The sequence below is a fragment of the Podarcis tiliguerta genome, assembly GCF_965153285.1.
Source record: "Podarcis tiliguerta genome assembly, chromosome: Z".
Lineage (NCBI taxonomy): Eukaryota > Metazoa > Chordata > Lepidosauria > Squamata > Lacertidae > Podarcis > Podarcis tiliguerta.
In genome coordinates, this window is record NC_139553.1 from 4,827,315 (window position 1) to 4,841,072 (window position 13,758).

General features: G+C 44.1%; 1 protein-coding gene across 6 annotated transcripts in view; it reads left to right on the forward strand.

Moving 5' to 3' along the window:
* The window catches only part of CDK5RAP2 (CDK5 regulatory subunit associated protein 2), a 125,465-nt gene that overhangs the window by 9,727 nt on the left and 101,980 nt on the right, over nt 1–13,758 (forward strand). For all 6 annotated transcript variants that reach the window (XM_083422825.1, XM_083422828.1, XM_083422826.1 and 3 more), the window contains exons 4-7: nt 548–658; nt 9,320–9,396; nt 10,873–10,993; nt 13,388–13,542. In XM_083422825.1, coding sequence (XP_083278951.1) covers nt 548–658; nt 9,320–9,396; nt 10,873–10,993; nt 13,388–13,542 — 464 coding nt within the window. The remainder of the gene's footprint in view (nt 1–547; nt 659–9,319; nt 9,397–10,872; nt 10,994–13,387; nt 13,543–13,758) is intronic.

The following is a 13,758-nucleotide window of genomic DNA, read 5'->3' on the forward strand; positions in this document are numbered from 1 at the left end:
TTTTCAGTTACACTGTTTTTAATATGGTTGTGTGACATTGTTTCTCATCCACCCTCTTTAGCAGATGTGGGGACCTCAAGCTCAGGGGCCAAATGAGGCCCTCCAGGTCTCTCTCTCTGAGGCCCTTGGAGCTCTTCCCAGGCCATACCCCCATCTCAGCATGTTCCCTCTCCCCAGGCAACACTCATCAGTGGCACTACCTGTTACTTGCCTGAATGCAAGACAGAGAAGTGTATGAGTGTCTATAGAAATTTGCCTGCAGAACAAAGGTAAAATTAATATTTGTTGCTCTGCTCACCACTAGCATGTTTCCCTCAGGAGGCTGCCTAGGAGGCAATGTAGCCTGTAGGCTGACTGTGTTTTTCACTTCTGCTATACAGGTAGTTTTGGAAAACACAGAACTTTCTCAACATTTTTAAAGTTTTTCCCTAACACTGATATATATTCCAGGATAAACTTGATGAGAGCATTTGTTTCCATCCTGTTCACATGATATTGCTGGATTGGTACAGTATGTATGTCACATGGTATTTCTCTTTCGTTATAGCAAATAATTGAGCTGCGAAAAGAGAATTTCAACCTGAAACTGCGCATATATTACCTGGAAGAGCGCATGCAGCAGAAATTTGATGGTCCCGATGAAGACATCTACCGAATTGTAGGTATTTTTAAATCTCTTATAACTGATATAATTTATTTATTCATTCATTAAAGCAGTTGTAGGCTTTCTGGTTGAAGATGGTGATGAGTAAGACAGTCCTTGAACCCTGCAGTCTATTTTAATTTGTTTTTATTTTGAATAGTTTTAAACTTAGTTGGCTTAGCTGTTTAAAAAAATCTGCAAAAAGAAATCAGAAAAAATGAGTGATAAAATAACTAAATAGTTGTGGTGATTCAAAGGTTTAATTTGAAATCAAGTTGGGTTTGCTTTGTTGGTGTGTCTGGTAGCCTCTTTCTTACCTCATGGATGTTGGCTCATAATATGGATCAGTATTGTTTTATTGATGCTGTTGCTGTAGGTTTGTCATAGCCTTTCACTAGAACAGTAAACTTATATCAAAGCATTTGTATCCTACCCTTCTGGTGCAAAAGCACTACCCAGGTTGGCTTACAAAAATTACAAATGTATATAAACAATATATAAAACAAAGGACCAAGGAGTGTGGTTCAGCAGTTAAAACCAACACATGAAAACATCACATACAATACTATCTTGCCAGAAGAAAACAAAATCTTTCTTGGCGAAAAACATCAAGGGAGGAGGGTGTTAACCACACTTCATGAATGAAGTGTTCCATAATTTGGCTGCAGCCACTGATAAGGCCCTCAGTGTCTTGTTCCCCTCAATCATGGTTCTTGGTCAGCAGAGGAGTAGAGCATACAGGAAAGGCATAAGTCCTCCTTGGAGGAAGAGTCAGCACTGATTGACTAACAACAACAACAACAACAACACTTTATTATTTATATGCAGCCAATCTGACTGGGTTATCCCAGCACTCTGGGTGGCTGGGTGATGCTGACCATCTGGAAGGGAAGGAAACCTTACTGTAATTGCCAGTCTTTGTTCTCAAACTTAATCAGTTCCGAAAATCTGTTCAAAAACCAAAGTGTTCCAAAACCAAGGTGCGCTTTCCATAGAAAGTAATGCAAATGGATTAATTTGTTCCAGACTTTTAAGAACAAGCCCTAAAATAGCAATTTAAAATGAATTTTACTGTCTAACACAGGGGTCAGCAACGTGTGGCCCATGGGCTGGATGCGGCCCACAAAGACTGTTTTATCGGTCCCCGAGCCGCCCCCAAACCAAGCCGCCTGCTTGGTGAGTCCTCTGTGTGTGGCGCTAAACCAGCGCAGCGCGGGGACTCACCAAGTGGCCCGGAAATTGCGTCTGTGCACGTGCAGATACTGGAAATCGCTTCTGCGGATGCCCAGATGCCAGAAATTGTTTCTGCGCAGGCGCAATTTCCGGTGTCTGGGCATGTGCACAAGCCATTTCCGGCGGTGCGGACATGCGCAGATGTGATTTCCGGCATCACGCTGTGCTGGTCCGGCCCATGGACAATCTCTGTGGGAGTGATCTGGCCCATGGCCGGTAAGCCCTACCGACCTCTGATCTGACGAGACCATTGAGCCATAAAATGAAAGCAATAATCAATGTACTGTACTCTAAAATTAAACAGTACCATAGATGATTAAAAAAAAAAAAATCTTTTCTTATCTGCACTGATGATAGTCACTGTTTGGATGGGGGGCTTTTATCCATTTCCTCAGTCACACAATGAGTCAGTAGCTGAGCTGGGTTCCACACAGTCACAAAAACAGATTAACTCAAAAAGCCTCAAAAACAAAAAACGCAAAATAAATAGCAAAAACAAAAGCACCAAATATAAGCGCCAAATATCACCTCAGAACACTGCAATTGGAAACAGAAGACTTGAATTGCAATGGGGGAACATAAATTAGCAGCGCAACAGTAAAAACGGAAGCTCAGGACTCAAAACAGAGTACGTTCAGCTCTCGAAGCAAAGTTTTCAAACTGGAACACTGACTTCCAGGTTTGCAGCGTTCGAGTTTCAAGTTGTTTGGGAACTAAGCTGTTCCAAAATCAAGGTACCACTGTACATGTGGAAAGGATCTAGGGGTCTTGGTGGAACACAGTCCCACTTCTACTCTTTGATGGCCAGATTGAATAAAGCCATCCTCCATGGCCACTCATGTTGTGGCTGGGTTACTTCAGCCCCTGTACAGTGTGGCTGCAATTCTTGATACATTTACTTGGGGATAAGTCCCCTCTGGATACAGCAGGATTTCTGAGTAAAGAGGTGCAGGACTGCACTCTGTGTGTTCTTTTATTTTTGAAAGCCAGTTTTTCTCATTCTAGTTCTGGATTTGCTTAAACATAAATTCCCGGGTGTTAGTATGCCTTTGTTATATTTCAGCTATGAGATGTACGGTAATAAGGGGTTTTGAATGACCTTTGTATGATGTGTAGGATTACTTCTTAAACGATGCTGTTTCAGTACTAAAATAAAACAATTTCATTACTAGGAGTTCTAATCAAAGAGCTTCCTTCCTACTTAATTTAAATTGCTTGTTCGGTCTGACACTTTTATCAGTAAAACAAAGGCTTTCAGAAATTACATTATAATCCTTGCACATCAAACTGCAGCAGAAAGATGATCCTTGTTAATATAAACTGTCTACTTCTCTTGCTTGCATTTTCTTTTGCTTCTTTGTTCTGTAAGGCCATACAGAGAAATGATCAAATGAATGCTAGAGATAATATCCTATTTAACAAAAAATCCAGCTGCTGATTCCATGTAGTGAGTGCCATTTTTGCAGCTGCTAATGCCTCATTTAAAACTACTGTTCGTTTTGTGGATGTTTTGCCTGGCATAATTCAGATATCATATCAGACCTTGGTTTGTGCTAACCAGAGGTCAGAACCCAAATCATGGTTTGAGCTTCCAGAAAAGGAATGGCCAATACATAATTTCGAGCTGCTCGTCTGCTTTTATCTTCCATCCTCTTAGCCCCAGCATCCTAAACTAAATGTCCTAATGCAGCAGCCTATGTAGGTGGAGCATCACTTGTAACAATGGAGTACAAGTCATGTTTTTCAGAATTCATCTCAAACCATGGTTCTGATTCTGGTTTGCTGGTGAACTGTAAATATTTCTTCGTCACTATGGGCAGGCAGCACCGGGACGCGGGTGGTGCTGTGGGTTAAAGCCTCAGCGCCTAGGACTTGCCGATCGAAAGGTCGGCGGTTCGAATCCCCGCGGCGGGGTGCGCTCCCGTTGCTCGGTCCCAGCGCCTGCCAACCTAGCAGTTTGAAAGCAACCCCGGGTGCAAGTAGATAAATAGGGACCGCTTACTGGCGGGAAGGTAAATGGCGTTTCCGTGTGCTGCGCTGGCTTGCCAGATGCAGCTTTGTCATGCTGGCCACGTGACACGGAAGTGTCTGCGGACAGCGCTGGCCCTCGGCTTCTTAAGCGAGATGGGCGCACAACCCTAGAGTCTGTCAAGACTGGCCCATACGGGCAGGGGTACCTTTACCTTTACCTTTATGGGCAGGCAGCATGCAAGAAGAAGCTTCAGTTTTAAAATTGATTTATTTGTGGCCTTAGCATGCCACCCCATAACATAGTTGTCTTGGTGGCTTACAACAAATAAGTAATAAATGGTGGTTTGTAACCAACTAAGCATATTAATGTTGAAACCTGTATCACCATAGCTCAGTGATCAAGGACTCACTTTGCATGCAGAAGGTCCCAGGTCCAATCACCAACATTCCTCAGCTGGGAATGTCTCCTGCCTGAAACCCTGGAGAGCTCCTGCCAGTGAGTGTGGACCATTGGTCTGACTTGGTATAAGGCAGCTTCCTGTGTTTCTAACTCTTTACTAAAATGGGAACAGAGAACACATGAGAAGGCAAGGCATACTCTCCAACTAGGTTCCTAAGCATATTTGCTTCAGAATACATGAGTTACCAGTTCTATATTTAAAAATCTGGTCAAGCATTCTCTCTACATCAGGGGTCGGCAAACCTTTTCAGCAGGGGGCCGGTCCACTGTCCCTCAGACCTTGTGGGGCACTGGACTATAATTTTTTTTTTTTTGGGGGGGGGGGAATGAACAAATTCCTATGCACACCAGGCAGGCCCCACAAATAACCCACAGATGCATTTTAAAAGGACACATTCCATGCAAGAGCACCAGGTAGGCCAGACAATATTGTAGATGATAAAATTTAAAATTATTTTTTTTCTTACCTGCACTGATGATAGCCATTGTTTGGGTAGGGGGTCCTCTCCTGCATTGTGGCCTGCTGGGCCTTCTGCTGCCGGCACCTCTTCCGCGCTTCGCGGGGTGAGATGGGGGGCCCTCCTGCCGGCAGCGGAGGCCAGATTGCTGCCGCACAGTCAGCGGGGAGAGCTCCTGCCTGCTCACCCCACCCTCTCTCTTTCCCCTCCCCCTGTAAATCTCTCACCCCCTCCCCCGCCCTGGATGGTGCCTCTTTTCCCGCCAGTGGCACCTCTGCCTCCTCCATTTCCTCCTCCTGCACCTCCTGAAGGAGGACTTTGTGGGAGAACGCGTGGCGGCTTCCCTCTTTTTGTCTTTTTTTCCAGGGAGCTCAGACAGTGGCCAGGCCAGGTTAACGACCCTCACAGGCTTGATCCGGCCTGTGGACTGTAGTTTGCCGACCCTGCTCTACACGCTAGGCTTCACTTCTGCTTAGGTTTAGCATTTTTAACTGTTCTTAGCTACGATTTCTGTTTAGTCCCATGATTTTGTGTCCCTATGATGTTGTGTCCCTGTGATTTTTCCCTATTTCTACCTATGATTAATCAAAATATAATTTATCAGATACACACACACACGTTTTTTAGTCCCACACAGCTCCCACCATCTTCTGAGTGGGAGGTACCATTTTTCACCTCCTTTGGGGGTGGCCTCTTCTGCTGTCAGGCACCTTGGGAGAGCCTTTTCTTCCTCTAGCCTCTGCTTGTTTCCTTCTGGAGCAGGGAGCCCTTTAGCTACAAGTGCCTGTGGGTGTGGATGCTGGGCCAGATGGTGAGTGGGGAAGGCTCAGACTGTAGGTATATGCACTCTAGGGCAAGGGTAGGACCAGACCTACCCCTTCCTACCAGCCTCTCTGTCCATGGGCCCATCGCGGGGCTTCAGCCGGAGCTTGGTGTACTTGCTGGCCCCGTGCCTGGCGCCTGCCTTGGTTCTGCTTCTGGTGTGCTCGGCAGTTGTGCTCGAGCAGCTGGAGTGTGAGCTGCGCGCTGCCTGCTCAGCGTTCTGCGTGTGCGGCCTGCCCACCGACCTGGCCTCAGACAATAGGCCACAGCGCATGGTGCACACCGCCTGGGAACTCTGTGGGGACGGGCCTTTGTAGCAGCTGCTGCTTGTCAACAACGCTGAGTGCCGAGACGCGCTCCTGAGCACATGCAGAGTGCATTCCTCCTCCAGGTCCAGAAGCAGCTGTGGGACCGGCATGCAGGGTATTTATATTTTTCAAAATATAGTCCACCCCCCCAAGGTCTGGGGGACAGTGGACTGGCCCCCTGATGAAAAAGTTTGCTGACCCCTGCTTTAAATGGTATCTTATGCCTGGGAAATATGAGGGGCACTCATTAAAGATTTTCCCCGACGTACTTCCTGTGGACTGAGACAAACGAAACTGGGCACAGTTATTAGTCCTTCTCTGCATAGCTACCAGCAAGAGTCACACACTTCTCCCATCGCTTTATGCAGCTGTGGAGACCTCATCTGTATAAGTTGGCAGGTTGCATCAGAAACCATGACTTGACCTCAAAAATCAGCATTTCATCGTCTGGAAAAAGCTTGCCCTTCAAAAATAACTTCATGGTTGGAAAGAGGTGGAAGTCAGATAGTGCAAGGTTGGGAGAATAACAGGGGTGAGGAAGGATTTCATAGCCACAGGACCGTGCTTCTGCGTGAGCAACATGCGAGTTATGAATCGGGGTGTTAACCCTGCAGGAGGCAGACGCCTTTGGTCAGCATACCACACCTCTTGATTTTGATGGCCTTCAGTAATTTCTGCAGCAGTAGTATGTCCCGGTAATGGTACCCTTTGTCAGGAAATCCATCATCACTACTCCGCGCTGGTCCCAAAAGACCATGAGCATGACCTTGCCGGTTGACAGTTGGATACATGCTTTCTTTGAAGGTGGTGAGGCAGAGTGCTTCCATTGTTTGGACTGGGATTTAGTCTCTGGGTCATAATGATGGACCCATGTTTCATCCTGAGTAATTAGTGTGGCAAAGAAGTCATCATGGTTTTTGTGACACATGGCCAAAAGGGCCCGTGGGCATGTGACTCGTTCCTGCTTCTGGGAAGGCATCACCAGCCAGTGAATCCACTGTTCGGACACCTTTCCCATGTGCAAATGGTCATGGATGATTTTTTTCTATAGAGCCCACACTGATCTTGACATCTGCAGCTAGTTGCCGGATGGTTATGTGGCGATCCTGCAAAATGGCAGCCTCCACTTGCCAGATGGTGTCTTAATCAATGGCAGACTTTGGTTGCCCAGGAATGGGAACGTTTTCCCCAAAGTCCGACCACACTTGAACTGATGATGCCAGTTCTTGACTACGTAATACAATGGGCCATCCTCCCGATAAGTCCCCTTTCATCTCATCTAATGTCTCCCGTGGTGTATGCCCTTTCAAGTACAGGAACCTGATGACCTCTCTGCATTCAACTGCATTATCAGTTGATGAACCTGATGACCATTCTGCATTATCAGACATTACTTCATGTTAGTACCTGTAGCAGAGAAACTGTTAGGATTTCAGAGCTACAAATTACCACGTTGCCTATGGAGAGATGTATCATTATACATGTGCCATATCATCCTTCTACGATAACTGGAAGTGGGTCAGGGGAAATCTTTAATGAGTGACCCTTGTATTAGAAAATAAGGTTCAAGATATATTCTGGAGATGTAATAGTAGTAATGTTGAAGACCTGCAGATAAAGCAGCAAAGTCTGTGAATAAATGAATGAATGCTTGTAAGGCAACAGCTGTTGATATTGGCTGCCTCTGAACCTAATTTACTTAGTGGGATTCTTAAGCAACCAGAGGTGATAGTTTAGCTAAATACTGAAGATTGGTTTGAATGGATTTGGATTGCTCTCACTGTGGTTAAGCTCTCGCAACTGCTGAGGCTCAGGGGAGCAAGATGGTTTTAAATTACAATTCTTTGCAATGTTGGAACATATTTGAACAGTGTTTGAATGTAAAGTATAATTAAATGAACTGTATCAATTCAAATCTTCAGTCTGAGTCTTCTCTGTATGTATACAAGGGAAGGGCTGTTGCTTTTTTGTGTTTCATATGGGCTCCCCACAATGACTAGGGTGCTGGACCAGATGGGCCTTTGGTCTGATCTAGCAGGGCTCTTCTTACATTTGTATATGTCCTTGGCTCTCTCCACACTTTTCTTTATGGGAGTATTTTAGTATCCCTTTGGAATTTATGAATTGCATTATTATATGACTCTTGATGTATACATATCTATGAGAACCTTATTCTGTGCAATTTATTGTTGAAATTGCCATCTTAAGAAGAGCACTCCATGACCAAGCCAAAGGTCTTTCCAGTCCTGGATCCTGTTTCCCACAGGGCCAACTGGACGCTACCAGGAAGTCTGCAAGAAGGCATGAACACAAGAGTTATTCCCCACAGTTGATATTCAGAGATATACTGCATTTGTATATCTGTTGCCTGGTTTGAGACCACTGATGCTGGACTGTGCACTCAGAACAAACCCAGTGCTATTAAAGATTGTTATTTACAAGACAAAGTCCTAGCCTGAACAGCAAGTCATTACTATTACTATTACTACCCTGCCTGCTGAGGGCAGCCTACATAGACAGAGTCCCTCTAGTACATGAGAACCCTTTTCTGCCTACCAAGATGATCAAATCTGGGGCATCTCTGGGTTGCTGCTTTGTGTCCTGGTAGCTCTTCACAGGTTGTAGCCAAATTTCCAGCATCAGAGTACATTTACAGTAACTCTAGAAGAATTAGATGTAATTGTGTTAAATTTGCATTTAGTCATCTCTCCTAAACCAGGGATGGAGAATCTCAGACCCAGAGACTGAATGTGGCCCTCTAGACCTCTTTATCTGGCCTTTGAAGCATTCCAGACTATCTATTCTTCCCAGGCCATGCCACTCACCAACTCTGTTCCATGCTCCCCATGAGTGTTTTTGCCTGGTAAAAATGCGTAAAAACTAGTTTACTATCTAAAGGTTAAATATGCATTTTCTGCTCTACCTGATTTTGACTCTGGCTCCTTGAAACACTGGCATCTGCCCCCTGGAACATTGTCTGGAATGTGGCCCTTGGGCTGAGAAAGGTTTCCCTGCCCTTGTTTTAAGCAGATGAGTACAATGGACCCTTGGGTTACATTACCTTCGGGTAATGTAACTTTCGGGTTGTGAACGCGGCAAACCCGGAACTGTACACTTTGGGGTTTTGTCGTGTGCACATGCACAGAAGCGCTTTGTCATGCCGTGCATGTGCGCAGAAGCAGTGCCTCTTCTTATGAAATTTGCAGGGTGCACCCGGACCCCTGGAACAAATTAAATTCATATCTGGAGGATCCACTGTTTTTGTTTTTGTTTGACTGTTTTGAGGTATAAAGTCAAGTAAATGTTTCATTCCCCAGTCGCTTAATGTAAATTGGATATTGTGGTGGGTGAGATGCTGGGAAGGTGGGACTCTATGTTTTCCTGAGCTGAGGTGGCTACTATTTTTCTTCTCTTGTTCCACTAGAACATTGAACTCAAAGTTGAATTGGAAAGCTTGAAACGAGAACTGCAGGAGCGAGAGCGATTGCTCATCAAGGCTTCGTAAGTGTCATCTTCATTTTTAATCCTTTGCTAGTAGCCCTCCTTTGAAGGTGTCATGCTCTTTTAGCAGTTGTTGCTTTCTCCCAGGTTTCTATTCAGAGATTAGCCTGTGCAGTCTGCATTCCAGATGGAGTCTTTGATTAGCCTGCAGGGTTGCCATATGCCCTTTTTTCCAAGACACGCTATCTTTTTCAGGTCTGGTTGTCATATGTGCTCTTTTTCCCAGACAGGTTCTCCTTTTCAGGATTAAAATTTCTGTCTGGGCGGATTTTTAAAATTTGGTAAAATGTCCATTTTTTGTTTTTGTTTACAATAACCCAATAAAATTTTCCTAATGCATTAGACTGAGATCTAAGACACCTGGCTAAGCTGGTCTGCAGCACAGAATCACAACAGAACAGAATCTTAAACCAGTTAAATATTGTATAAATCCCTTCTCTTGTGGCTGAACTAAAAGGTCATGGAGAAGGAGTCTGGGAGGGCAAGAGTTAACATCCGCCTGCCCTTAAGAAGAGCCCATATGTACATGTTAAATAGTTTAATAAATTGTTCTGTGCACGCTTATGTTCACAAAAATGTGAACATGAGCCCAAATACTTTCATGTGACAAGTGATGGAGCAATATTTATTATTATTATTTTGTTGAAAGTTAAGAACATTGCTGCCAGCAATATATCACAGCTTCTATAGCCTACATATGGTAGGGGTATTTAAAATGAAAGTCATCAAAGCGATCTGTAGTTAAAAGTCTGCAAATGCGTCCTCTTTTTTTTGCTCTTTAAAATATGGCAGCACTAGATTAGGGCTAGTATTTTTGGTTTTTGTGCTGGAAAAGTCACTCTTATTAAAGAGGTACACTTTTTCTTTTTATGCAATTCCAGTTCAAACAGTTGAATCAAGTTTCTTGAAATAACATTGATATGCTGGCATATCTCTTTGCATTTAAGTAACTTGTGTGCCACATTCAAAAAATCTTCCTCTCTCGCCAATAGGATCTTGTCATCTCTGTCCTTGAGCCAGCCTTTTCCTGAACAAATCACCATTGGTGACCAGGAATCCAGACAGACATATAAGAAATAAACCATCTGGTGGAGGGACAGATCTTTATTTCAGCTTTTGAATCCCCTGAATAATACCTGCTTTGCTTGTTTTTATATTGCTATTTTATCAGTTTTATGTTGTTGTTTTGTTTTAAATATTGTTTTGTTTTTATATTTTACACCACTTAGAAATTTAAAAAAATAAGCTGTTTATAAATGCTTTAAAATAACCAAGTAAACTTCCTCCAAGAAGCCCAGGATCATGTACATAATTCCCTTCCTATTTCATCCTCACCAAAATGTTGCAATGTAGGTTAGGCTGAGATATTGGTAATAACATTATAGTAATGCTGATTCTGATTTATTAGGTAGTGAGCGAAGTCTGGTGACAATCTTCTCATAAATTTCTGAAAGGATCTGTGCTTTGTCTTTGCAGTAAAGCAGTGGAAAGCTTGGCTCAAGGTGATGCTGAAATCAAGCGTCTGAAGGAAGAGGCTCATAAGGAAGTCCAGCAAGTGGAAGAAAGCTTGAAGTGCAAGATAAGCCACTTAGAGGAGGCAAGGCAATATGTTTTCATAGTGCACGTGCAGGTGGTTTTATGATTTCTGCTATTATACTTTGCTGAATCTTGTAGGAGAGCACTTGTCTTTCAGTAATAATCTGAGAATAAGCCCTCACTTTCCTAAGAAAAAACTCAGGTAATTCAGTCTCTCTCTGAGGTAGGATGAACAATGGATATGTAACTGTCTCTTCCCTCCCTTGGGATGGGTTGGGGTTGGGTTGAAGTCTAAAGAGGCTGAGCCAAGGCCATAGTAACATTCTTAGGTGCCAGAGGCAGGTCAGGGGTACAGGTGTGCGTTTCAAAGAAGGCAAGTGGAACAAGGCACTAAGACTGCTGCTGCTACTTGTGGTGACAGGTTGCTCAGACTGACTTATGGTCCAACCCTGAAGCCAGGGCTTCATGGACCAAGGTGAACTGGGATATGCATATAGGGTCAGCTGGCAATTACTGCAGCTGAGGTGACACCCTTGTTGACTGCAATGATTAGTCAGCCAGGTATGCAGGGGAAACAGAGCACCAGTGGTGGCAAGGCTACTGAATGCCTGATTTGAGTCACACACACGTTGCACTTTACAGTAATGTTGAAAAGGTTTGAGGGGTGGGATTGGGTTTTTCGGACGCTATGAACCTTGCAGAGCTGGGAAATTGGCTTTGTGGGGTGCTGAATGCTTTTCTCCGTGAGGGAGTCTTTCCGGACCCCATTAAAGAAGTGGTTTTAAGCCACCTCTTAAAAAAAACATCTTTGGACCTGGCCATTATGGCCAATTATCGCCCAGTCTCAACTCTTCCATTCTTGGGAAAGATAATTGAGTGGGTGGCATAATTGAGTGGCGACTCCAGGCACATGAAGATGCAGACCTTCCAGTTGGGATTAAGCCCCTATCATGGGACTGAAACCACCTTAGTCGTGCTTGTTGATGATTTTGGGTGGGCTAGGACAGAGGTGAAAGCTGTTTCCTGGTTCTGCTGGATCTCTCAGTGGCTTTTGATACTATTGACCATGGTGTCCTTTAGGGCAAAACTAGTTTGAATTTCACATTGTGATAACTGTTTCCTAATATTTGACCTGGCAATATATTGCAAATCACAATATGTTTTAGGGCTAGGCCTCACACATATTGAGGTGATTGATAATATCATTTAACAGTTTTAGACCCTTAAGTAGTAGCAGTTGCCAAGACATTGTCCTCTGTGTAGTTCCTGCCTTATTTCAGATATTGAGATATATCAATATATCATGATGTTTAGCTGCTGATATATCACACTATTGAAAGCCAGATATTGCCAAGATCTAGTGCCCTTCTGGACCATCTTAGGGGGGTTAGGAGCTGAGGGTTATTGTTATGTAGTGGTTCCCCTCCTTCATCTGTGTTCGAGTCCAGAAAGTGGTGTTGGGAGGTGAGTGTTCAGACCCCTGGGCACTCATTTGTGGGGTATCTCAGTGTTCCGTCCTCTCCCCCTTGTTTTTTTAGCATCTATATGAAGCTGCAGGGAGAGATCATCAGGGGGTTTGGGCTGGGTGTTCACCAGTATGTGGATGATACCTAGCACTACTTCCTTTAAATTGGAACCAGTGAATGCGTTGAATGTCCTGTGTGAGTATCTGGAGGTTGGATGGCAGCTAGTGGATTGAGATTGAATCCCAGGATAAGACAGAAGTACTGTTTTGGGGAGATGGGGTGAGCAGGTGTCGGGGATTCCCTGGTCATGAATGGAGTAACTGTGCCCCTGAAGGACCAGGTACGCAGCCTGTGAGTCATTTTGGACTCACAGCTGTCCATGGAGGTGCAGGCCAATTCTGTGTCCGGGGCAGCTGTCTACCAGCTCCATCTGGTATGCTGGCTGAGACCCCATTTGCCCGCAGACTGGTAATATAGAAAAGCTGGTGGAGGAATAGTTTAGTCTCTGAAGACTGTCAGTAACTGTCTTTAAGGTGGTCTTCCTTGAACAAAAGAACATCAAAGGTGGATTGCAATGTTAAGCAGTTGAATTGGAATACATCAAGAGAATTTTCTCACAACAAATGTCTTAATTGGTTGACCTATACCAGGATGTCTATATTATCTAATACTGTTTTTGGTGAATGGCTGCAAAGTAATTATCACCCTCTGTACTTTCCTGCATTTCATTTTCTTCTGAGCTCCTATGAATAGTTCTCCTCTTTCGCATTCAAGTATGTAGCTGTAACTTACTCAGGGCATTACCTCTTTTTTGTGATTAAGTCTATTGTGGTCCAGAAAAGTGCATGTCATATTAAATTCCACCACAAGTGGTGATCCTTGCTGGGCAAATGAGCCCAGGAGGGGCAATACTGCTTGAGAAATTATTGCAAAAGTTCACTGGCTGTGAATGGTTGGTTCATCATGCATCTCTTATTTTCTGAGCACAGGATCTTAAGGTGGCGAAGGAAGAAGTAGAGAAAGCGTTTGCAATGACGGAGCAGGAGAGAGTACTAAGACTTGCAGCCGAACAGCAACTTTCTTTGATTACAAATAGGCAATCAAAGGATCTGGATGTGATGACAGTGCTTGAAGAAAAGGACAGGTTAGGCTGTTATTATGGATGAGTACTCATTTTGTCAAATTGGTCCGATCTCCCTTGACTACACCCCTTACTGACCTTCCTTCACATTCCAAGTGATTTTGCCTGACTGGAATATTCTTGAACTCTGTTAATGCCTCTTGCTTTTGTTTCATTTTCATTGGGCTTGTTGTGGGGACAAGTTTGGTAAGTCTATTCAGTGACTAGATGTATCAATCA